Consider the following 24865-nt stretch of genomic DNA (forward strand, 5'->3'; position numbering starts at 1 on the left):
CGTACAGATGTGGTCCCCTCATCTCAGAAAAGATATGCTGGCATTAGAAAAGGTTCAGAGAAGGGCAACTAAAACGATGAGGGATTTGGAACGGGTCCCACAGGAGGAGAGATTAAAGAGGCCAGGACTTTTCAGCTTGGAAAAGAGGAGACTAAGGGGAGAGATGATAGAGGTCTATAAACTCATGAGTGGTGTGGAGAAAGGGGATAAGGAAAAGTTATTTACTTGTTCCCATAATATAAGAACTAGGGGCCACCAAATGAAATTAATGGGCAGCAGGTTTAAAACAAACAAAAGGAAGTTCTTCTTCACTCAGTAAACCTGTGGAACTCCTTGCCTGAGGAGGTTGTGAAGGCTAGGACTATAGGAGGGTTTAAAAGAAAACTGGATAAATTCGTGGAGGTTAAGTCCATTCATGGCTATTAGCCAGGACGGGTAAGGAATGGTGTCCCTAGCCTCTGTTTGTCAGAGGGTGGAGATGGACGGCAGGAGAGAGATCACTAGATTGTTACCTGTTAGGTTCGCTCCCTCTGGGGCACCTGGTGTTGGCCGCTGTTGGCAGACAGGATACTGGGCTGGATGGACCTTTGGTCTGACCCAGTCTGGCCGTTCTTATGTTATGTTCTTAACAGCCAGGGGAGAGCCTGCAGGTGAGGGACTCGCCATGTCGTCCGCTGGGGAGCCCCAGGCAGGAACCAGGGACCGGCTGGTCATCCCCTTGGGGCCCAGGCGAGGAAAAGGACAACCCCAAAGCCACACCCAGCCAGGAACAGAATCCAGGAGTCCTGACTCCCACTTTCCCTGTTCAAATCCACTAGACCCCACTCCCCTCCCCGAGCGAGGATAGAACCCAGGCATCCTGGCTCCCAGCCCCTCTCAGTAACCTCAAGACCCACTGCCTCCATGTCGCCATCTGCAGCTCCCGGGCACTGTGGGTCTGGAGAGGCAGCCCGAGCCTGGCATGCGGGGGCGGTGCTAGGAGCAGTCTCCAATGCGGGCCCCGCGGCCGGTGGCGCTCACCAGGGGTAGATGCAGAGGAGCTTGCGGATGAAGAGGGCGGCGCTCTGCGAGACGTTGGGGTACAGCTTGAAGGCGTCGAAGCGCCCGGCCAGGATCCTGTTCTCAGTCTCGATGGGATCCAGCTCGAAGAACGGCGACCGGCCGCTGAGCCTGGGGACCGGTGGCAGAGTGGGTGAGGAGGCCCTGGGCACTGCCCAGGGCCGGCGCGACCCTCGTCAACCCCCGGTGCCTGCACCACGGGGCTGCGACCCCGGCTGGCTGCCATGGACACAGCCGAGCACCGTGCGCCCCCCGGGAGGGCGCTGCTGCCAGCCGAGGGCGGTGCTTCGGCCCCACCCGGGGGATTAACGCTGGCAAATGCAGCAGGGGGCGCCAGCAGGTGTCTGCAGCCTGCACCCCTTGAACCCAGGGCCAGGTCAGAAACAGCCCCAATCCCGGAGATGCCTCAGACTTTAAATGCAGGGTGTGAAGGCGCAACCAGCGCTCACTCGATCAGGGCTGGATCCCCACAGGGACATCACCCCCGGCCTCTGCCGATGCCCCAGACTCCCAACCCGCAGCCCCCTGCTAGCCCAGCCCTGGGATCCCCCCAGCCCTGCCGGTGCCCCTCACTGCCGACCCGCAGCCCCCTGCTAGCCCAACCCTGGGATCCCCCCACCCCGGGCTCTGCCGGAGCCCCTCACTGCCAACCCGCAGCCCCCTGCTAGCCCAGCCCTGGGATCCCCCCAACCCTGGCTCTGCCGGTGCCCCTCACTGCCGACCCGCAGCCCCTGCTAGCCCAGCCCTGGGCTCCCCCCACCCCTGGCTCTGTCGGTGCCCCTCAGTCCCGACCCGCAGCCCCACTCTCCTGAGCAGGAGGTGCTCACGGTTGCGGCCGTGCCCTGCCCTGCGCCTCGTTCCAGGGCCTTAACCCCGCTCGCCCCACACCCCAGCTCCATGGGCGCCCTCGGCCTGTCCCTCCCCCCCGGCCCCCCGGCCCCGCGCCCCGGAGGGGACTCACATGATGAAGGTGAGCACGCCGACGCCCCAGATGTCAGCCGCGGAGCCCACCGGGTCTCCCTTCACCATCTCCGGAGCTGCAGGGTGAGGGCAAGGGACCGGGTCAGCTCCCGGCCAGGAGCCCGGGGGCGGGCTCGGCGGCCCGGGGGGGGGACCGCGGGGCAGAGCCCGGCTCCGGGCAGGGGGCTCACTCACCCCCTGCGCGGAGCCGGGCGCGTGCCGGCCTCGCACTCACACATGCACTCCAGCGTGCCCGTGCGCCGTCCCAGCCGGCGCAGCCCCCGCGGGTCGTAGCTCTGGGCGCTGCCGAAGTCGACGATCTTCACCGCGTTGCCGTGGGCGACCAGGACGTTGTCGGGCTTGAGGTCCAGGTGCAGGACGCGGCGCCCGTGCAGGTACTGCAGGCCCTGCAGCAGCTGGAGCACGTAGCCCGCCACGTCGTCCTCCGAGAACCGGAACCTGCGGGCACGGGGGTCAGCGCCCGCCCGGCTCCCCAGCCCCCCGCGGCGCCCGCCCGGCCCGGCTCCCCAGCCCCCTGCAGCGCCCGCCCGGCTCCCCAGCCCCCCCACAGCACGGGGCCCAGCCCGGCTCCCCCAGCCCCCCCATGCTGCGCAGGACCCGGCCCGGCTCCCCAGCCCCCCGCGGCGCCCGGCCCGGCCCGGCTCCCCCAGCCCCCCACAGCGCGGGGCCCGGCCCGGCTCCCCAGCCCCCCGCGGCGCCCGCCCGGCCCGGCTCCCCCAGCCCCCCCACGCTGCGCGGGGCCCGGCCCAGCTCCCCCAGCCCCCCCACGCTGCGCGGGGCCCGGCCTGCCCCCCGGCCACCCAGCCCCCGCGGCGCCCGCCCGGCCCGGCTCCCCAGCCCCCCGCGGCGCCCCGCCCGGCCCGGCTCCCCAGCCCCCCACAGCACGGGGCCCAGCCCGGCTCCCCCACCTGTCGATGAGGCTGTAGAGGATCTCCTTGCCGGCGCAGTTCTCGGCGATCAGCACCAGGTAGCGGGGCGTGATGTACGCCTCGTGCAGGGCCATGACGCGTTCGTGGTGCAGGCCCTTGAGGATCTCGTACTCCTGCAGGACGCTCTGCTTCTTCTCCGCCTCGTAGGGGATGATCTTGGCCATGAAGTGCTTCCCCGTGGCGTTCTCCTTGCACTCCCGGATCACCCCAAACCGGCCCCTAAGGGACAGGGCGCTGTCGGCACCGGCTGCCCAACGAGGGGCTCGCGGGACGCGCTGCCCGGAGCTCACGGGGGGGGCAGGGGGGCTGCAGGCCCAGGGGTCCAGCCCCAGGAGGCAGTTAAGCCGCGTGCCTTCCTCTGGAGGGAGAGCGAGACCCCTCGGGGGCCTGGCCCACTGACAGGGCCTCCCAGAGCCTGTCCCATGCTGGGGCCCTGGCCCCGATCCTGTGGGTCCCTGATGCCGGGACATAGGGTCAGGTGGGCCCCACTGGATCGCTCTCTCAGACCCCCCCCCAGCTGGGCATCCCCGGAGGCGATGCAGAGCGTGGCACACTGCAGGGGACCCCGGGAGCTGAACCCCGGTGCCCGGACAGGGCCGTGCCTGGCACTCACCTCGCTTTCTCCTCCAGGAAGGTGTAAGGCTTCTGGGGGACCCCCTGGCGCAGCGTTGTGCCCTCCTTTGCCCCTGGAGCCCCCTGCCCCGTTGGGCTAAGCCTGCTGGGGGGGCCGCTGGGCTCCCTGCTCGGGGCGGCGCTCTGGACCAGGGACCGCGTGGCCGCAGCCTCGTTGGGGAGAGGGGACGGGGCTTCCGTGGGGGGTGTTACGGCCGGCATGGAGACAAAGGAGGTGACCATGTACATGGGGGCCGCTTTGGCGGAGGGGGAGACAGGCGGGACCGATGCTGGAGGAATGGGGGCGAGTCGGGTGGGGGGCTGGGCTGGGGGGGCGGGGGAGCCCCGCACCGCCTGGCTGGTTGTGTGGGCGGCGAGGGGGGGCGGAGGGGCAGCCCTGGACGGAGTTAACCCCAGCTCTGGAGAGCCAGACACAGCCATTGCGGGAGGGGCGGCAGGCGCGGGGGGCGTGGCGGGCGCAGTGGGGGGGCAGAGCTGCCCTTGTGGGGCAGCATCTGCCTCGGCGCGGGGAGGTGGCTGGACGGCGGCAGAGACGGCCCTGGGAACAGCCGGCTGCGGTGCCCGCCCGGGCATGTGCACGACCCCTTTGTGCTTGCGGGGCGGGGTGGGGGGAGGGGCCCCTGCGGTTTGGGGCGCGGGCTGGGGGGGAGCGGTCTGCGGGGAGCGGCTGGAAGCTGCTCTCTCGGGGGCAGCCGCGTCCTTCCGGGCAGCAGGAGCCGAGTGGGCAGCGCTGGGATCTAGACAGGAAGCAAAACAGAGCCGTCGGCCTGGGAGCGCCCCGCCTTGCCCATGGGGGCAGCCTGAGCCGGGACGCTACCGGGGCCGTAACCAGGTTACAGGGGCCGGATCCCACCCCCCAGCAGCCATGGAGCAGGGCAGCTGAGAGCGCCCCATCCCTCCCCACTGAAGTCAGCACATGCCCCCCTTCGGTGCAGGCCCCCCCGCCGGCTAGGCTGGAGGGGGGATCCCCTGCTTTAGTTAGGTCTAAGACCCACAAAAGGGCCCCAACACCACCCGGTGCCCCATGATCCCCATGGCCCTGGCCCAGCCCTGCTGGACCCACCCCGACCCCAGGGCAGCAAGGGCCGAGCCTGCGCTGGCGGTGGGGCTGGGACAGGGACCCCCACACCCCGTAACCATCCTGGGCCCCCCAGGAGCTCGCTCACCGTCTGTCTCGATGGCCACCGTCTCCGAGGGGTTGCTGTAGGGCCCCTGGCCGGCCTTATTGCTGCAGGCGACCCGGAACCTGGCCGTGCTCCTGGCGGGCAGCTCCGTCACGTTGAAGTAGCAGTCGGCGATGCCCGAGCTGATGGTCTTCCACTCGCGTTCCCCTGGGGAGGGACGTGCAGCCGTCAGCGCCCCAAGGGGCTCCCTGGCTGCGGTGGGAGATCGACGCAGCGCTGCGACCTGCAGGGAGATGGTGCCCTGGGTCTGGGCAGCAGGGTCCTCAATCCCATCCTGCAGCCCCCCCCATGGGCTGCAGGGGCAGGCACCCAGAGGTGCTGCTGGGGGCTCCTCGGCCCTCAGAAGGGCTGCCGGGTGCTCTCCAGTGTGGGGCCAGCACCCAGTGCCCATGGCTCTGCCCACAGATCCCAGAGCTGCGCAGCCCTGAGGCCTGGAGACTGCCGAGATCCTGTGACACACTGAACCTCAAAATAACACCCTGTGACCCCCATATTCATCATTCACAGGTGGGTGTCATCTCTCCCACAAAGCGTGCCCTGTAAAGGGTCGTATGACAGGTCATGATCTGCTGGAACCCACAGTTCAGCCCGAGTACGTGTATCATCAGTGTGTAGGAAGTGGTGAGATTTCGCTGTACGGCTGTTCCTGAAATACGCTGTAAATCTGCCCTGGCCTTTCTCCTCCCGCATCTACACTGGCAGCCACAAGAACACTGAGAGGACGAAGACTTCAGCCGAGGAGCCCGGCCCAGGCGTCAAGGAGAAGTCTGTGTGTTCAGAGCTGTAACATCCCGTGGGGAGAGGACATTGCTTGATCTGAACGCTGCCCAGTGTAGTAAGTGGGGCCCTGCCACGTTCACGGTCCATTTGGATCAATTTCACGGCCAGAGAGTTGAAAAATTGGTTAATTTCACATTTTCAGATATTTACATCTGAAGTTTCAGGGTGTTGTGACCGTGGGGGTCCCAACCCGAAAGGTCCCCAGAGGTGGGTCTGATCCCCCCTCCCCTGAGCAGCTGTGCAGGGGGAGGACAAGTCCTGTCCCTCCCCAGCCTGGTGGGGACTTGCAGCTAGGAGCCCCCCACCCCCCCGCTGGGGCACGCGCAGCAGCATGGGGGAGATAAGGTTTCACAGGGAAGGGCTAATTTCATGGCTTGTGACACATTCTTCACAGCCGTGAAATTGGTAGGGCCTTAGGAATAAGGTTTAAGATGCAGACTGGGTGCGTATTGGTTATTTTCTCTGGTAACTGTCTCTGCCTCCCACTTCTAATCACTTACAATCTACCGCTCTGCAGTGAATAAACCTGGTTTATGTTTTACCTAAAGCCCTGCGGTTGGAGTGAAGTGCTTGGGAAATCTCAGCTCAGGTTACCAGGGCTGGTGCGTGTCCTCTGCGCAGGGAGGGCGGGGCGACCGGGTAATGAACTTACACTGGTCGGGCTTCTGCCCGGGGCAGGACGGTGCAGCTCTGGGGTGCAAGGCTGGGAGTGCAAGGGGGATCTGGTTGGTGCCTTTCCCTGTGTGATTCGTGACCGGCTCTGGGAGCTTTCATGCAGCCTAGCTGGGTGTGGGGCTGCGTGTGCTGTTGTGCTGAGTGATCACAGCGCCTGGAGGGGGTTGCTGCTTGTCACTCGCAAAGCCTTGTGGAGACAGCCCAGGCTGGAGAGGTAAGGGGGCCCCGTGGCACCCCAGTCCCAGGTTGTACCCTGGGGATCCCGTCACAGGCTGGGATCCAGCCCCAGGGCTGAGGGGTGCTGAAGAGGGGACTGACGAGCGAGGTCCCAGCGCGGCCCCCGGGGAGCCAAGGCCCTGCCAGCCCTGCCCCTGGGCCCAGGCAGCGCCGGCTGGGTGCGGGAGGCCTCGTACCGTTCAGTTTGCACTCCAGGGTGTAGGTGCAAGGGGCACAGCTGTCTGCAGGCTTCCACAGCACCAGCACCGTGTTCTTGTACTTCTGAGGTATCTCCGGGGTGCCCGGCTTCCCCGGCAGGCCTGGCAGGAGAGACAGAGCGCACTGTAATGGGGCTGGCCTGGGCAAGAAATGGGGCCAAGGGGGAGGCAGGGAATGGAGAGGGGACGGGGGTTAGGATGGGGTGGGACAGAGGGGGGGTCAGGGAGGGGCCCGGGCCAGCCTAGCCAGACCAGGTTGCGGGCAGCGCTGAGGGCACCAGAGAGCTGGGGCCGTCTCGCCAGTCGAGTGACTAGCGCTGGCCCAAAGGCCCCGGGGCTCCGCACGGCTGCCATTTGCATCGTCTGCAGCGCGGGGGCCTCAGACAGAGCCTCCGTTCCAAGGCTCCTGCCCGAGCGCCCTGGGGGAGCGGCCGCAGGGGGGCCTGGCAGACAGGGCCTGGCCGTCCCCGCCGGGGCGCTCCCTGGACAGGAACGGGGCGGTTCCGATCCTGGCCCCCCACAGGCCGCCCGTGCCCAGAGCAGCCCTCCCGCGCCCAGGGCCCTTACGTGCCACGGCCAGAGTGCACGAGCTGGTGGCGGTGCCCAGGGCGTTGGCAGCGGTGCACTCGTACAGGCCTGCATCCTTCTTGCACGTCTTGGGGATGGTGAGCAGCTGGCGGCCATCCTTACACGAGACGATGTTCACCGCGGCGTCGGACACCAGCGACTGCTTGTCTGTGGGGAGGGAGGATAAGCAGAGCTGGCTGGCCAGCCCCGCCACTCGCCCGTAGCGAGACCCCAGCCCCCGGCTCGTTCCCAGTCTGCTTGGCGTTCAGAGCACCCGGACCTCACCGAGCAGCTGCACCCCAGCCCCCACGGCCGGCCTGGTACCCAAGCAACCTCCACATGGCCTCTGACGGCCCTTCCATCTGCCTCAGCAGCGCTGGTCCTGCAGGTTTGGGTCCAAGGGAGATTTGGGTCCCTGGACAGAGCGATTGTCTGCACAGTAGATGAATCCAGGGACCAACACCCGGCAGCACGGGATCACTGGGGAGAGGGGCTCAGAGAAATGGGTACAAATGGGTGTGACACCAGCAGGCCAAGCACCAGCCCATGCCAAGGTCCCCAGGTCTCAGCCAGACGCTGACAGACACAGGGCCGGGAGCTGCCCGGCTCGCCTGCGGGTTACCAGCGACAGGACGGTACCGGAACCAGGGGTTAGCGTCTGAACTCTGTCGAACGCCAGCCTCAGTCTCACTTCTACTGTCAGTTCCCGGTCAGGCCGGGCTATCTGAGCGGGTGCCAGGCAGGGGTGGACAGTGATGGAAGAGCTGCTCTCCCACAGAAATTTTTACGCCCCTCCCTGAAAGAGGAGACCCAGCAACGGCAGCCGGGCTTGGCTTGGATCTCACAGCTGGGAACTCCCCACATCTGGATGGAGAAACCATCAACAAAAGGCCTAAAGACTCGTCTTGTTCCTCTCTCCTCCCTGAGAGCGACTCCCTGCATCCGCTGAGAGCACACGGCAGCAGGGGGAGAACCCAAAACCAAAGGGACTAGGTGTGACAAAGTGGGAATTCTTTTGTAATATTTGTGTGAAGCCTATGTGTGCCTCAGTTTCCCCTATGTGCAGCAGTTACCTCAGGAAGAGAGAGGTCTGTCGCTCTCTGGGCAGGCTAACACAGGTGTGAAGGGCTCCCAGCTGCCTGGGTGAGATCTAATTACAGACACACCACTGCTGGGCTGGCTGCCCTGTGCGTGACACTGCCCTGGGGGTGGCACTCAGGCCTGAGCCCCTCCAGACAGCAGGATGGGGAGAGGCCTGTCGCTCTCTGGGCAGGCTAACACAGGTGTGAAGGGCTCCCAGCTGCCTGGGGCCTGAGGTCCCGTATCAGTGGAGCTCTGAGAAGAAAAGGGCAAATCCAGCTGCCCAGACACGGATGCCCAGCAACCAAGGACCCAGAGAGATCTGCACTCCACGCCACTGGGCAGGGGGCTGAGCCGCATCCCCCTTCTCGGGAACAAAAGGCTGGCGTGGGGCGGAAGGAATTTGAGGGCTGGCTGCCGAGGGCTCTGGGCGCACCTGGCCTGGAACAAAGGGAGATCAGAAGGACGGGGCTCTGGGCTGACCAGGATGGTCTCGGCTGTAACTTTCTGTTCTCTGGGCTGAGTCCAGATGACTAATAACCCGCCTGTCGGCTCACGCTGGCTGCGTGTCCCTGCAGATGCTGGCGGAGGGGGTGCTGCCCCCCAAGATGGTACAAGTCTCCATCGGGGTCTGTCTCGGGGGGACTCGCGGCCTGGAGCTCACGGGGGCTGGTGGGGCAGGGTGGCTGCAGGCCCAGAGGTCCAGCCCCAGGAGGCGGTGAAGCCGCGTGGCTTCCCCTGGAGGAAAAGCGAGACCCCTCGGGGGCCTGTCCCCATGCTGGGGCCGTGGCCCCGATCCTGTGGGTCCGTGACACTATGCTGCCTGGACTCGGGTGGGGAGGGGGCGGCGGGGGGGGAGTTGTTTCTAAGCATCAGAGATTCCCCAGCTGCCCAGCCTGGACGAGCCCCCAGGCCCAGCAGAGCTAGCTGACCGCAGCACCTGTTGGCACCTGTAACTCGGGGCACTTTGCCGCGCTGCAATGGTCTCGCGCCGGGGTGTGAAAAACCACCCCCGAGCGCGGCAAAGCCCCCATGTGGACCCTGCCCCAGCGCCGGGAGCCGCCCCTCGACCACACCCGGCACATTACCGCGCTGCCGTGCAGACTGGCCCTCACCCGTGTGGCCGTGCAGAGCTCGCTCGCGGCCTCAGCCCGGACGGGCCACGAGCGTCCCTGGCGCGAGGCCGAAGCGCACCGGGCCTGGGGTAAGTGACGGGCCCCGTGGGGCTGGGGCAACCTGTGCCCCACCGGGCTCCTGGGGCCCATCAACCACAGGGCTGCGCTCCCAGGCGAGAGGGGCGGGCCGTGACCGCCATGAGGCCGGGCAGGGCCTGAGGAGGTTTCACGGGGTGCCACGTCCATGAGGCGTCACCCTCGGGGCGGCGTGAGCCCTGCGGGCTGTGTGGGCCACGTGGGACCCTGGACGACAGCGCTGAGTGTGACCAGCGGGGCCGTGTGAGGGACCGGTGACAAGGGTACCCCTTGCCGGGATGAGGAGCTTGTTTCTATGCTTGGGTCACTTTGTATGGTGCGTCACCGCTGCGGAGGGCAGATCTGTATCTCCACACTTGTCTCTGGGGGACGCCCCCGACAGGCAGGCAGCCCTGCCTGGCCTCAGCCCATCAAGGGACGTCAGCTGCCCCACGAACCCAGTGAAAGGAGCCGGGGGCCACGCCTGGGGAGGCAGCAAGGCCTGTGGACCGAGAACTCCACGTGCTGTGAAGCTGTTTGGGGCACAGGAAGTACCAGCCGCATGGGAAAAGGAATATAACAGGGCAGCTGCATCGTCTTCATTTTGTCTTCAATCCTGCTTCCTACCCTGGGAGGAACTTTCTACAAAGCTCTGACCAAAGGACTGACTGACCCATCCGAGCTCTGGGTGATTCCAGAGGGACTTTCAAGCCAGCAAACTCACCACCACTGCTAGGAACCTGATGTGTAGACTTTGAAGTCTCTGTGATTGCTGTGATGAAGCGGGGCTGTTCTTAATGTTTCCTCTGAATAGTGTGGGGGTGCCTCAGTTTCTCCTAGGCAGTTCTTAAGTCTCTAGGTGGTGGGGTAAGGGTGTATGATCATTGCAGAGCCCTAGAGGGCAGGTGTCTGCAGGGGTCTGGACACAGAGAATGGCCGACACCCTGTTTCCTGGCAACTAATGGCCTGGGCCCTTCCCCCCTGCCAGGTGAGAGCTGAAGGGCTGGAGAACAAAGGAATCCGGTGCCCTCCTGGCCCGGGAAAGGAACAAAGCCCAGAGGAGGGGCTGGAGGGAGTTTCAGTTTGGGGCTGGGTGGAGGAACGCAGGGAACCCCAAGGCTGGGGTCTAAGCTCCCTGCCCCTCAGAAGGACTTGACTGAGGGGTCCTGGTGTGACGATGTGACGCAGAGGGAGGGGGAGTGTTGACCTGGGAATGTGCCCTGGGGAGGGGAGACCTGAGAGCCTGTCACCTGAGCCAGGAGGGGGAGGGGGAGGTGACACCTCTGCCCAGGAATGTGAACAGAGGCTGCAGGAGGGAGCCTGCTGGGGGGGGGGTTAGTTTCAGTTTGGGGCTGGGTGGAGGAACACAGGGAACCCCAGGGCTGGGGTCTGAGCTCCCTGCTCCCCCAGAAGGACTTGACGGAGGGGTCCTGGGTGTCCCCACAAGCTCTGTTTTGGACTGTGTTCCTGGTGTCCAATAAACCTTCCGTTTTACTGGCTGGCTGAGAGTCTCAGTGAATCCCAGGAAGAGGGGTGCAGGCCCCGGACCCCCCCACACTCCGTGACAATTGCTTTACCAGTTAACATCTGTTCTTCTTCGTTCTTTTTTCTTTACAATAAACCTTTAGTTTTAGAGGCTGAAGGTCTGGCTGACCTGGTAACGCGGTGACCCTTTGGGGTCCGAAGAACATTTGGTAAATGTGAGCAGAGTTTTCAGATAACTTCTCACCGTGCTGGACCTAGGTGCTGGCCGGGAGCCTGAGAACTGGCCTGCAGTGGCTGTGTGATTGCTCCCTCAGCGCCTGGATACGCCGTCTGGAGACCAGACGCACCGTTTGTGACCGGCTGGGAGCATCTCTGGTGTTACCCACCAGGATGGGGAGTAGCTGCTCTCCCTTTCGCAGCCTGCCCTGACCTTGGCATTTTCAGTGAGGGCTGCCCCAGGCACCCTGGGGCACATCCTGGTTTGGAGCAGCCGCCCTGAGGTTGGGGCTCGTGCTCTTGCGTCCGCACTGCGAGCGATAATGGGGGCACCCAGACCTGGGGGTCACAGTGCTTCAGCTCCCCAGCATGCTCCGCACCCAGTCCTGCAGGCACGGAGCCCCAGGTACCAGTCCCACACGCACAGAGAGTCCCCAGAGCCTTGGCCTCTGGGCACCGGTCCTGCGGGCACAGAGCCCCCCCAGGCACCGGTCCTGGGGGCACAGAACCCCCCCCCCGCAGTCCCATGTGCACAGAGCACCCTCAGAGTCCCGGCTCCTGGGCCCCAGTCCTGTGGGCACAGATCCATGCCCTGGCCTGCAGGCAGCAGATCCCTGACTTACCCTTCATCCAGAGGATTTTGGGGGACGGGCTGGCAGCTGGCAGGCAGAACAGGGTTGCCGGGTCGCCCTCCAGCAGCACCTGGTCCTTCAGCTTGATGTGGAAAACGGGGGAGAAGTCTGGGGGAGCAGAGGGGACATGGCAGGCATCAGTGAGGGTGGAATGGGGGTTCCTGGCCCCCTGGCAGGCGCAGGCCCCACAGTGAGCACAGCCCCCCAGAAGGAGCACGTGGGACTGCCAGCTGGTCCCCTGGCTCAGTGTCTCTCCCACCCTGTGGCTGGCCCAGGAGTGGCCCTGGAGGGGGAGAGCCCTGCTCCCACCTCCTGGCCAGGGGCCTTGGTCTGGGGAGGGGATAACTGTGGGACCCCCAGACCGCAGATGGGCTGCTCCTCTGCTAAGTGCCCCCCAAGTGCCCAGCCTGGCCCCACTCCCCTACCCTGGCCCTCTCGTGTGAGCGCAGCGGGACACAGACCACACAGCGCAGGAGACAGAGCGCCAGGGCCGGGCGCCGCAAGGCCCGCTCCGCTGCGGGGGGCTGCCCCGGGGCTGGTCCTGGACACTGGGGGGCCAGGCTGCTCAGAGCGGGACAAGGCTCTGCCATGAGCCCAGCACCCCGCGCCCGAACACGTGGGGCATTGCCCACCGCCAAGCACTGCCTCGGGCAGACTCTGCCCTTCGGGCCCCGTAGCAGCACCGTGCCTGGCTCCGGAGCGCTGGGGGCGTCTTTGCAGCCTTGGTTTCACGGCGTCTGTGGGTGCAGCGGCCCCCGTTAACCCCGTTTCCACCGCCCCTTGCCCGCGCATGGCTCCGCTGGGCTGCAGGGCTCCCCGCACGGTGTGGTGCTGTGGGGCTCTGCCCCCTTCTGCCTGCCCCCAGTGCAGGGAGGCCCAAACTGAGCCAAGCCCCCTTCCCCTCCCCACACCGGCTCCCCAGCCAGCTGCCAGCCCCCTCCCCCCCCATGGCCTCTCCCCAGCCCCCTCTCCTGACCTTCCACCACCCCATATCCCCCGGGATACCCATGTCGCTCCCCCCCAGATCCCTGAGCAAGCCCTGCTGCCCTCCCTGCCGGGGGCTCCCTACCCGGCCCAGGACCCGGGCGCAGCGCCCCTCGCCCAGCCGGACCTACCCGACTCATGGCGCAGGTACTGCCTGCCCACGATGGTGCCGTCCTCCTGCAGCAGGCTGGCCGGGATGTTGGGCTGCGAGGCCACCTTGTCCCTCTTGGCGCGGGACAGGCCCCAGCGGTCCCACCGGGAGCGTCTCTGGCCCTCGCTGGGAGCTGCAGGGGGAGAGGGGCCGAGGCCATGCTGACTACGCCCCGGCCAGGGGCCGCCCGCGGTCCCACCATCGGGACAAGCCCTGCCAGGCGCCCGCAGGTGGCCGTGTACACGACCACCGCCCGTGCTCCCAGCCGGCCCAGAGAGGCTGCAGGGCTGAGAGTGGGGGTTGCTCACCCAGGGACCCCCCCAGGCTGCTCCCCAGGGGCCCATCTCTGCCATGCAGGGGTGGGCAGGGGTCTGGGCTGGGACCGTGCACAGCGGCCGGGGGGGCCAGGAAGGGCAGTTTCTGGTTTGCCCCAGGGCCAGGACGGGCCCCAGCGGTGGCGATGGGGTAGAGATGGCTGCCAGCAGGCACGTCCCCAGGGGCCCAGTGGGCTCCGGGCCCCCTCCGCAGCCCCTGTCCCCGCTCACCTCTGGCACCCGCCTCCTGGGTGCTGCTCTCGGACTGGAAGGACTCCGCGGAGGGCGCCAGGGCAGACTGCGCCGCCAGCTGGTTCTGCGGGATCCCCACCTTGCGCAGGTTCTCCCCCTCCGAGTTGGACCTCCGCAGCAGGGCCAGCAGCGGGCTCCGCTTCCCGGGCCCCTCCGCCGGCCCCCTGTCGTCCGAGGGGCTGCGCAGGCGCTGGGAGAGGCGCTCCACGGTGGAGCTGATCTTCCGCCGCATGGCCACGACGGGCGACTCGCCGGGCTCCCTGCCGGGGGGCTCCGACCCACCCTCGCTCCTGCCTGGCTCCGATTTCAGGCTCGCCGAGTCCCGCTTGTCCTTGGAGCTGCCCCGACCCAGGCTCCAGGAGAGACGGCGGCCCCGGCTCGGGGGCTCGCGGCCCGACTCCTCCTCCTCGGGCTTCTTCCTCTCCATGGGCGGCGTGCGCCAGAGACGCTGGGACATCCTGCGGATGAAGCTGGCCTCCTCCGGCTCGCGCAGGTCCTGCACCGACCGGGCCCGCTGGGCCGGGCCCTTGGAGAGCTCCAGCGGTGCCCCGGCCGGGCCGGGCCGGTACATCCCCTCCTCCCGCACCAGCGGGCTGGCCAGGGGCCGGCCCTCCGCGTGGGGCCTGGTGAGGAGCTTCAGGCCGCGGCTGAGCGAAGACTCCCGGCCCCGCTTGAACTTGGCCTCGAAGACTTCCTCCGAGTCGATGTCCACGATGGCCAGGGCGCTGCTGGAACGCTCCGCCTTGGGCACCCCCGCCGCGGGCACCTCCGCAGCGTGGGCGGGGGGGGCCGCGGGGGGAGGCTCGGGCCGGGCAGGCTGCCCGGGCGCTGCGGGCAGCTGGATGGACTGAATGACTTGTGCATAGGAGGACGGCTTGGGGGCCCTGGAGTCCAGGGCTGGGGGCTCCGGCAGGGACGCTCGGGGTTTGGGGGCCGCCTGCAGGGGGACCTGGGCGGCTCCGGCAGCTGCCGGCCGTGGGCAGGGGGGCTTTTCTTGAGGCTTCTCAGCGGGGGACTTCTTGCCCACAGCTGCCAAGCTGGCTCTGGGCCTGGCAGCGTCCTCCGGCACCCGCCCCTGCTCAGGGGGGGCCTCCGGCAGCTCAGGGACGGGTGGCTTGGAGGAGCTTTCCCGCGGGGTCTGGGGCCGGGACTCGGTCAGGGCGGAGAGCGAGGGGGACTCCTTGAGCCGCTGGGCTTCCAGGCGAGCCACGGGGATCTCCAGCGGGGCGCCCGAGCGGCGGTGCACCGTCACCGGCTCCACGTCCCCCTGGCTGAAGGAGCCGCTCTTCTGCAGCGGGCGCGGCTCAGGGGGCGGGTGCTGCGGGGCCGCCTCGCTGGAGGCCGCCCGCACCAGCCGGGGCCCCGGGGGCGGCTGCTTTGCTGGCCGGGGGGGCCGCGGCACCTTCTTCTCCAGGGTCTCCAGGAGCGGCCCCCGCAGGCCGCTGACCTTGGGCTCCACGGGGCTGCCCCGCAGCAGGCGCTGGCCGCCCTCCTCCTCGGCCTGCCTGCGGGGCGCCCCCCCCGGGCTGGGGCTCCGGCGCGGCAGCTCCATGGACGCCGCCTTCCTCAGCGCCGTGGGGGGCCCCTGGCCCGCCGGCCCCGCCCCGTCCTCCGCCGGCAGGCCCAGCAGGAGGGCGCTGTCCGCGGAGCTGCCCCGCCGCAGCCCACCCCTCCGGCCGGCTGGGCGCCCCCCCTCCGGGGACTCCAGGCTGGGGCCCTTCTTCAGGGCCTTCCGGGGGCCCGCGGGCCGCGGCCGGACCTCGGCAGAGTCCTCGTCCGAGGAGCCGGGCCCCTCCGCCACCGGGGGCCTCTTCCGCGGGCCGGCGTCCTTCTGCCTCTCCCCCGAGCCCTCCGCCTGCCACTCCATGGGGGCCGCCTCCACCAGCGCCCCCTCGGCCTGGCCCAGGGCATCGTCCTCCGTGGGGATCTCGTTGAGGGAGACGCGGGAGCCGGAGAACTCCACCTGGCGGGGCATGGGGAGGAGGGGCAGCTCGTCCAGCTCCTCCGAGTCCGAGGAGGAGGAGAGGGCGGGCGAGTCCTTGAGGTGCCGGGGCACGGCGATGGAGAGGTGGCTGGACGTGTCCTCCAGCAGCTCCGGGATGGCTCTCGGCACCAGGCTGCCTTTGTAGCTGATCTGGGAGCGCTGCGGGGCAGACAGACAGTCAGAAGCTGCACAGGGGCTGCGGGGGGGTTGGAGGGAGCCGTGGGGGGAACTGCACAGGGCGGCTGGGGAGAGACCCTCGGGGAGCCGTGGGCGGGGGGGAGAATAGGGCAGGGGGTTGGGGGGAGTTGCGAGGGGGAAGGGGAGAGCCCCTTGTGGGGAGCCACAGGGGGGCGGAGAATGGGGCAGGGGTTTGGGGGGAGCTGCGAGGGGGAATCCCCTTGGGGGGAACCACATAGGGGGGGAAGGGGAGAATTGGGCAGGGGGTTGGGGGGAGCCACATGGGGGGAGCTGTGCAGGGGGACCAGGCCAAACTCACCAAAGGCCCCTGAGCTGCCAGAAGGGGTGGCAGGGGCGTCCCTGCCCTTGCTCGTTGGGCTTTGCCCCAAGCACCCCCCACCCCACAGTCCCTGGGGTGGGAGCGCAGGGGGCTTGGCCCCCATGGGGCAGACAAAGGGACGCATGGGCCAGTGGTTCGGGGCGGGGCTGGCCTGGGGTTCAGTTCCCGGCCCTGCCAGAGACTCTGGGGGCCGTGGGCAGCCCCAGCCTGTCTCAGCCACTGCCGTGGGGGGCCAGGAAAGCACCAGGATGAACTGCTCCCCACTGATCTCGCTGGGCTTGGCGCGGGAGCCCCCCACCCCCTCTCTGCTCCCACGCAGGGGCCCAGCAGGGCTCCATGCGCCCGCCGCAGGAGCTCAGGCCTCTGCACTGGGGGCGTCATCCCCACTCGCTCCATCTCCGCCCCATGGCAGCGTCGCCTGCCCCAGCCCCCCCGGGCCCCGGCCGCCCCCCCTGACCTGCCACTTCCTGCGGCAGATGAAGAGCTTCAGGTGGTCGGTGCTGATGGATTTCCCCTTGGCCAAGGTCTGCGGAGAGCGGAGAGGAGCATCCGGGGGCTGCCTGATGCCTCCGCCCCCCTCCCTGCCCGCCAACGCCCCCCCCCCACGAGCCAGCCCTCTCCCTGCCTGCCAACACCCCCTGCCCGCCTGCCCCCCTCCCTGCCAACACCCCCGCCCTGGGCTGCCCCCTGCCCACCGACCCCCACCACCACTGGGCCACCCCCCTCCCTGCCCGCCAACAACCCCCTGCCGGGCCACCCCCCTCCCTGCCTGCCAATGCCCCCTCCACTGGTCCACCCCCCCCGCCCACCATCCCCCCCCAGATGCGAGATCCCCCCTGGGCTGGACACAACCGACCACGCACCTTAAACCAGGGGTGCTCCAGCGTCTGCTCCGCGTTGGGTCTCCTACAAACAGGGGAGGGCCTGGGTCAGACCCAGGGTGAGCCCCCCCTCCTGCCCATGGCTCAGACCAACACTGCTGCCCGCGGGAGCAGAGCCAGGCCTGGCGATGGGGTTGGCACCAGGCCCCTGGCACAGTCGGGGGATCTGTCCGGCCACCGGCAGCAGCACCCTGGCTTGGCACGCTGCATGTGGGGGTGGGGCACCTCCCTCTGGCTGCGGGGGCCAGCCTGGGGCGGTTCTGGTCCCTGGGCATGGGGGGACTTGGCCCATGGGGCTCCCTGCCCAGCTCCACCACCGTGCCCGCGGGGCCCTGGCGTGGGATGCTCCCGCCCCCGACACTGTGGGCTCCTAGTCCCTGGCCCTTCCTTCCAGACGTTCCCCGTCACTCCCAGCCCAGGGGTGGCAGGAGGGAGACCTGACCCAGCCTGGGGGACGGGCAGGACCAGCCCTGGGGGGGTGTGGCAGGGCCCGGAGGCCCCCCACGGGGCCCCCCACTGGGGCACCAAGGCCTGGGCAGGGATGTGGGCTGAGCACCAGGCTCGGTCACGGCTCCAAGCCGCAGCCCAGGGATCTCAGGCCCCGGCGATCACGAAGGGGGTGGGACTAGGCTGGGCTGGTGTGATGAAGTGGGAATGTTCTTAATATTTTGTCGGAATACTGTGAGCGCCTCAGTTTCCCATATGTGGAACTCAAGTATCTAGGAGGGGTAGGGTGACCATACGTCCTGTTTTGGCCGGGACAGTCCCGTTTTTAAGCTCTGTCCCAGCTGCCCCGACTCTTTTGACAAAAGTGGGCATTTGTCCCATTGCCCTTGCCAACGCAAACGAGCGGGGTGCGGAGGAACGAGCGGGGGGGGGGGGGAGGCAATGCCGGCCCCACGCGGGGTGGGGAGCAGGGCTCAGATGAGCAGCTCAGACCAGACCAGCGCAGGGACAGGGAGGATTTGGGCTAGTGCTAACCCCACACGATGCCCTGTTTTCCCTTGGGGAAATATGGTCACCCTAAGGGGTGGGACAGGGGGTGTGATCGTTGCAGGGACCCCCAGAGGGCAGGTGTGACGCCGAGTGGCTAACGGGGCACAGAGACCAGCCGACACCCTGAATCCCGGCAGCTGACCGCCGGGCCCCTCCCTGGCCAGAGCCAGCCGGCGTGCTGGGGAACAGAGACCAGGGGACCTGTTTGCCCGGGAAGGAGGCAAAGGCCGCAGGGGGGCAGCTGGGGGTGACGGAGGCCGGGCTGCTGGAAGCCAGTCAGTCACCTGGTTGGGGACTTGGGGGGAGGGGACACCTGGAGCTCTGGGTCCCCCCGAGCTGGACTTTGCGGCAGGTCCCTGATTTCTGTGCTCACAAGCTCTGTCCTACACTGGGGTCCCCATGACTAATAACCCGTCTGTGTCCCATGCCGGCTGGGAGTCACGGCTGTCTGCGAGTGGGGGGCAGGGCCCTTTGGGGGGGAGGCTCCCCAGGGGTCCCGTCCACGGGGACTCGCTGTGGGGTGGGGAGCCGGGGGCTGAATGCTCCGAGGTCAGACCCAGGAGGGGCTGAAGCCGGGCAGGCTCTTGGCCCTGGGGAGTGGCCCTGAGGGGAGACGCTGCCCCAGAGCCCTGGCTGGCACCATGCAGCGGGTGCCTGAGCCCCCAGTCGGCGACTCCGGGACAAATGGCCCAGGGAGTGGGGGGAAAATTGGGCTGGGAGCTGCAGCGGCCCGGGCAGGAGGCGATGGGGCTTGGGGGGATGTCCCGGGGAGGGCGCTGGGATGGCCTGGGCAGGGGCCATGGAGGGGGATGTCCCGGGGAGGGGGCTGGCATGGCCCAGGCGGAGCTGGGGGGCGGCCCAGGGAGGCGGGGGCCACGGCCCGGGGTACTCACAGCCGGTCGTTCACCAGCACTTTGATGAGGAAGCCCTTGGCCTCCCGCGTCAGCCCCAGGAACATGCTCTCCTCGAAGGCCACGTTGTAGTTGCGGATGTTCAGCAGCGTGGTCTTGTCGTTCTCGCCCACAAACGGGGAGATCCCCGTCAGGCTGCCGGCAAGGAGAGCCAGGGTGACGCCAGCCGGCCGGGGCGCCCCGGGGGGGAGGGGGAGCCGGGCCCCGGGGCGGGAGGGGGAGCCGGGCCCCGGGGCGCCCCGCAGGGGGAGGGGCAGTCTGGCCGGGGCACCCCGCGGGGGGAGGGGGAGCCGGGCCCTGAGACGCCCCATTGGGGGAGGGGGAGTCGGGCCCCGGGGCGCCCCGCGGGGGGAGGGGGAGTCTGGCCGGGGCGTCCCGCAGGGGGAGGGGGAGTCTGGCCCCGGGGCGTCCCACGGGGGGAGGGGGAGCCGGGCCCCGGGGCGCCCCGTGGGGGGAGGGGGAGCCGGGCCCCGGGGCGCCCCGCGGGGGGAGGGGGAGTCTGGTCGGGGCGCCCCACGAGGGAGGGGGAGCCGGGCCCCGAGACGCCCCATTGGGGGAGGGGGAGTCTGGCCGGGGCGCCCCGCGGGGGGAGGGGGAGTCTGGCCGGGGCGTCCCGCGGGGGGAGGGAGAGCCGGGCCCCGAGACGCCCCATGGGGGGAGGGGGAGTCGGGCCGGGGCGTCCCGCGGGGGGAGGGGGAGTCTGGCCGGGGCGTCCCGCGGGGGGAGGGGGAGTCTGGCCCCGGGGCGTCCCACGGGGGGAGGGGGCGCCGGGCCCCGGGGCGCCCCGTGGGGGGAGGGGGAGCCGGGCCCCGGGGCGCCCCGCGGGGGGGAGGGGGAGTCTGGTCGGGGCGCCCCACGAGGGAGGGGGAGCCGGGCCCCGAGACGCCCCATTGGGGGAGGGGGAGTCTGGCCGGGGCGCCCCGCGGGGGGAGGGGGAGTCTGGCCGGGGCGTCCCGCGGGGGGAGGGAGAGCCGGGCCCCGAGACGCCCCATGGGGGGAGGGGGAGTCGGGCCGGGGCGTCCCGCGGGGGGAGGGGGAGTCTGGCCGGGGCGTCCCGCGGGGGGAGGGGGAGTCTGGCCGGGGCGTCCCGCGGGGGGAGGGGGAGTCTGGCCCCGGGGCGTCCCACGGGGGGAGGGGGAGCCGGGCCCCGGGGCGCCCCGTGGGGGGAGGGGGAGCCGGGCCCCGGGGCGCCCCGCGGGGGGAGGGGGAGTCTGGTCGGGGCGCCCCACGAGGGAGGGGGAGCCGGGCCCCGAGACGCCCCATTGGGGGAGGGGGAGTCTGGCCGGGGCGCCCCGCAGGGGGAGGGGGAGTCTGGCCCCGGGGCGTCCCACGGGGGGAGGGGGAGCCGGGCCCCGAGACGCCCCATGGGGGGAGGGGGAGTCGGGCCGGGGCGTCCCGCGGGGGGAGGGGGAGTCTGGCCGGGGCGTCCCGCGGGGGGAGGGAGAGCCGGGCCCCGAGACGCCCCGCGGGGGGAGGGGGAGTCTGGCCGGGGCGTCCCGCGGGGGGAGGGGGAGCCGGGCCCCGGGGCGTCCGGCGGGGGGAGGGGGAGCCGGGCCCCGGGGCGCCCCGCGGGGGGCAGGGCAGGCTGTGGCACACACGGGAGGGCAGGATGCCACCACCACCAGGCTGGGTGCCTGTCGCCCAGAGCCAGCTTGTGCCCGGGGGAGAGTCTGGGGGCTGGCTGAGCCCTGGGGAGTTGGAGGGGGAAGGGAAGGATAAGGGGGCCAGCTGGGGGGAGCTGGCCACGCCCTGGGGGGGGGGGACAGGGGCCGGCTGACCCTGCATCCCAGCAGCATGTAGGGGCCCCAGAGAGGGGGCTCCCCACAGGCACCTGCTCCAGCTGGGGGCTGCCTCCTTCACCGTGGCCCTGCGCGGCTGCTCCCGGGCCCGTTCCCATGGGCGCGGTGTGGGGTGATTGGCACGGGTGCTGCAGGGGCAGCCGGGGGGCAGCCGGCCGGGGGGCAGCCGGGGGGCAGGGGCCCTTACCATAGGTAGGCAATGACTCCCACGGGCCTGTGGAGAGAAGGCGATGGTTACAGGCCAGGGGGCACCAGCCCATGCAGGGGAGTGCAACAGGGGAGGGGTCCCAGACTCACTCCAGGGCCTGCCCCCAGTCATGCCCCAGCCCCCCAGGGTTCCCGAAGAAAAGCCCCTCTGTTTCCTGGGGGTGTGGGGCCCACGACCCCACCCCAGCCCCTGCTGTGGGCATCCTGCACCCACCCGCCTCCTGGCCAAGGTCCCATCAGGACGGCCGGGGTCCCCGGGGGGCTCAGCCCGCACTCCAAGGGGCTGCTGGCTGGGCGGCGGTTACCAGACGTCGGTGACGATGGAGACGGGGCTCTGGCTGACGATCTCCGGGCCCACGAACTCGGGGGTGCCGTACTTGCAGTACTGGGCCCCCTCTGGCGCCAGCCGCTGGGCGTTGCCGAAGTCACAGAGCCGCAGCTGGTCGCTGCTGGTCATGAGCAGGTTCTCGGGCTGCAGGAGAGCGGGGGGACAAGGGTCAGAGGGAGACGGCCGGCGAGGGGGACACAGGACAAAGCGAGGGCCCAGCTGGGGTGGTACCATGGGGGGCTCCACAACAGCCAAGCCATGACATGCAAGAGCGGAGTGGGGGCAGGGGATGGAGCCCCCAGCCCAGGTGCCACGGGAGAGACCAAGCCGATGCTCCAGAGAAGCACTAGCCCAGCACGGCTCTGCGGCCGGGAGCCTGGAGCCAGCCCCACTTGGGCACCGCGCTCGCTGGGGGGGGGGCTGGAGCGCTGCACTGTGCTCACTGGGGGGGGGCGGAGCCGGGGGGGGCCCAGAGCTCTGCACCATGCTTGCTGCGGGGGGAGCTGCGGGGGGGCAGAGCTCTGCACCGTGCTCGCTGCGGGGGGGGGGGGAGTTGGGGGGGCCTGGAGCTCTACACCGTGCTCACTGGGGAAGGAGCTGGGGGGGGGCCTGGAGCTCTGCCCCCCTGCTTGCTGGGGAGGGAGCTGGGCGGGCCTGGAGCTCTGCCCATGCTCGCTGGGTGGCAAGTTGGGGGAGGCCCAGAGCTCTGCACCGTGCTCGCTGGGGGGGGGAGTTGGGGGGGCCCGCAGCTCTGCCCCGTGCTCACTCGGGGGGGAGTTGGGGGGGCCCGCAGCTCTGCACCGTGCTCGCTGGGGGGGAGAGCCGGGGGGGGGGGGCCTGGAGCTCTGCACCGTGCTCGCTGGGTGGCAAGTTGGGGGAGGCCCAGAGCTCTGCACCGTGCTCGCTGGGGGGGGAGCTGCTGGGGGGGGCCTGGAGCTCTGCCCCGTGCTCGCTGGGGGGGGAGTTGGGGGGGCCCGCAGCTCTGAACCGTGATCGCTGGGGGGGAGCTGCTGGGGGGGGGCCTGGAGCTCTGCCCCGTGATCACTGGGGGGGAGCTGCTGGGGGGGGCCTGGAGCTCTGCCCCGTGCTCGCTGGGGGGGCCCAGCGCTCTGCCCCGCACTCACCTTGACATCCAGGTGCAGGATGCTGCAGCCGTGCAGGTAGCTGAGCCCCTCAAGGAGCTGCCGCATGTGGGAGCGAACCTGCAGGAGACAGGCAAGGTGAGCCAGCCCCGCCGTGGGGCAGTGTCCGGAGCCTGGCGCCAGGGCAGGCCCCATGAGCAGCCCCCCACAGGCGGGGGCGGGCCCGGGGGTTGGTCTGAGGTGACCGGCAGGTGGAACCAGGCCGGAGGGTGACGAGGTCTCTGCAGGCGGCTCCCGGCCCAGCACTCACCTCCCACTCGCACACCGAGGGCTTCCTCGCCATCCTGTCCAGCAGCTCCTCCTCCGTGCAGCTGGGGGCCTGTCAAGGAGAACAGCCACAGCCGCCTGGCCACGCCCTGCCGGGACCCGGGACCGAGAGCTCCCTACCCGGCCACGCCCTGCCGGGACCCGGCACCGCGAGCTCCCCACCCGGCCACGCCCTGCCGGGATCCGGCACCGCGAGTTCCCCGCCCGGCCACGCCCTGCTGGGATCCGGCACCGCGAGCTCCCCGCCTGGCCACACCCTGCCGGGATCCGGCATCACGAGCTCCCCCGCCCGGTCATGCCCTGCCGGGACTTGGCACCGCGAGCTCCCCCGCCCGGACACGCCCTGCCAGGAACCGGCACCGCGAGCTCCCCCGCCCGGACACGCCCTGCCGGGACTTGGCACCGCGAGCTCCCCCGCCCAGCCACACCCTGCCGGGATCCGGCACCGCGAGTTCCCCGCCCGGCCACGCCCTGCCGGGATCCGGCACCGCGAGTTCCCCCCGCCTGGCCACGCCCTGCCGGGATCCAGCACCCCGAGCTCCCCCCCCGGCCACGCCCTGCCGGGATCCAGCACCCCGAGCTCCCCCCCCGGCCACACCCTGCTGGGACCCGGCACCGAGAGCTCCCCCGCCCGGCCACGCCCTGCCAGGATCCAGCACCGCAAGCTCCCCCGCCCAGCCGCACCCTGCCGGGAGCCGGCACCGCGAGCTCCCCCGCCCAGCCGCACCCTGCCAGGAGCCGGCACCATGAGCTCCCCCGCCCGGACACACCTGGGATGTGCTGGGCTGGGGGACGCCAGGCCTGAGAGTTTCCTGTGCTGGGTTCAACATTCTTTAAACCCTCCTGTGCTACGCCGGCTGAGAGTCGCTCCGGGCTAGAGAACAGGGTGGGGGTGTGGGGTGATCATCCCCTTCCGGGGGTGGAGGCCCTGGGGGTCCAGAGCGAGGGGACTCCCTGAGGGGCCCACAGCAGGGACAGGCGTGCTAAGGCTCAGAGAGGTGCGGCTCCAGCAGGTGGAGGGGCTGGACCCCCGAGAGAGAGGACCCCCCCGAGAAGGGCTGTTGTACTGAAGGGGCACCCCCAGGGACCGCTCGGGGCCGAGAGTGGCACGACCTGGGAGCGGGTGAGAACGTGGTAGCAGAGGATGGCTGGCGGATGCACCCTGCAGCCGGTGGGCTGCGAGCGCAGGTGCTTGGCAGCGAGTGGCGGCCAGCGATAGAACGAGGGTATTGAAGGGAACCAGCCTGGAAGTGGCCTAGAACCAGCTCCGCACAAGGGACCTGGCACGTCTGTGCGGGGAGAGAGGGCTGAGCGTGGGGAGGGTCACTAAAGAGCCGCTGATGGCCCGCTTGTGGAGAACGACCAGTCTGAGGAACAGCCCCAGACCCCAGGGGGGCTCCTGGGGTGCCCGGAGAGCCGGGAGTAGCCGTGGGGGCAGGCTGGGTAGCGACCGGGCGTCCATCAGACCCGACTCCCCAGTCAGCACAGGGGGACCCCAGTCGGGTTCCTCCCTGGAGGAGCTGTGGAGGCTGGAGCTGGAAGCGAAGGAGCTGGAGGAGCAGAGACGGGCGGACAGGGAGAATGAGAGGACCCTGCAGAACAGCGGATGCAGGAGTTGGAGGAGCAGTGGGCCAAGGGGGCCTGCTGGGGGGTAAGTGGGGAAGTGCCCCGAGTCGCCAGTGTTGTGGGGAATCCAGACACCAAACAGCTGCCCCAGTTCAAGGAGGGGGGGCTATTGATGCCTATCTCACAGGCCCTCCGACGTGGTGGGCCCAGACCAGCTAGTGCCCGATGCCTACATGACCCTGAGGGGAGTGTTTGGGCCCCCGTCAAGGTGCCAATAGTGAGGATACACCTGAAATGGGGGGCTAAGGAGGGACCCAAAGAGGTCGGGGTGCACGATCACCTGCCTACCGAGGTGGAGAACTGGCCGGAGGGCACCCAGAGCGCCCTGGTCCTTACCCAGAGCCAGAGGCAGCGAGGGACACAGGACATCCTGAAGTGGGGGATTGAGGTACCGAGGGTAGGGCCCAACAGGGCTGGGCCGGAGCCTCTCTCCCAGGGTGGGGAAACTGAGGCACCGCCAGCCAGGGCTGTATCCTCAAACGCAGCAGCTGCATTCCAGACGGAGCTGCAGGAGGATCCCTCCTCGGAGAAGCGGAGGGCCCTGGCTGGCCACAGCGGTGCCGGATCCCAGGGGGAGGACCGCCGGGAGAGATTCCTGTGGGAGAAGGGATTCCTGTACCGGGAATGGGCTGATTCAAGGCAAACTGAACCTTGGAAAGCC

The 24865-nt window shown here is 69.4% G+C and overlaps 1 protein-coding gene across 3 annotated transcripts in view; it reads right to left on the reverse strand.

The window, feature by feature from the left end:
- SPEG (striated muscle enriched protein kinase) overlaps positions 1-24865 on the reverse strand; it is a 117711-nt gene that overhangs the window by 5963 nt on the left and 86883 nt on the right. For 2 of the 3 annotated variants that reach the window (XM_043524937.1, XM_043524938.1), the window contains 18 exons: positions 22562-22622; positions 22294-22371; positions 21147-21313; positions 20822-20848; positions 18818-18970; positions 16911-16953; positions 16505-16573; positions 13526-15689; positions 12961-13113; positions 11837-11953; positions 7243-7410; positions 6655-6777; positions 4769-4933; positions 3583-4339; positions 2949-3188; positions 2255-2478; positions 2021-2096; positions 1021-1170 (listed from right to left, as the gene is read on the reverse strand). In XM_043524937.1, the coding sequence (XP_043380872.1) occupies positions 1021-1170; positions 2021-2096; positions 2255-2478; positions 2949-3188; positions 3583-4339; positions 4769-4933; positions 6655-6777; positions 7243-7410; positions 11837-11953; positions 12961-13113; positions 13526-15689; positions 16505-16573; positions 16911-16953; positions 18818-18970; positions 20822-20848; positions 21147-21313; positions 22294-22371; positions 22562-22622 (4935 nt within the window). Of the gene's footprint in view, positions 1-1020; positions 1171-2020; positions 2097-2214; positions 2479-2948; positions 3189-3582; positions 4340-4768; positions 4934-6654; positions 6778-7242; positions 7411-11836; positions 11954-12960; positions 13114-13525; positions 15690-16504; positions 16574-16910; positions 16954-18817; positions 18971-20821; positions 20849-21146; positions 21314-22293; positions 22372-22561; positions 22623-24865 lie in introns of those variants that run through there. The other variant, XM_043524939.1, reaches the window with a different exon arrangement.

Source organism: Chelonia mydas, chromosome 11, assembly GCF_015237465.2.
Source record: "Chelonia mydas isolate rCheMyd1 chromosome 11, rCheMyd1.pri.v2, whole genome shotgun sequence".
Lineage (NCBI taxonomy): Eukaryota > Metazoa > Chordata > Testudines > Cheloniidae > Chelonia > Chelonia mydas.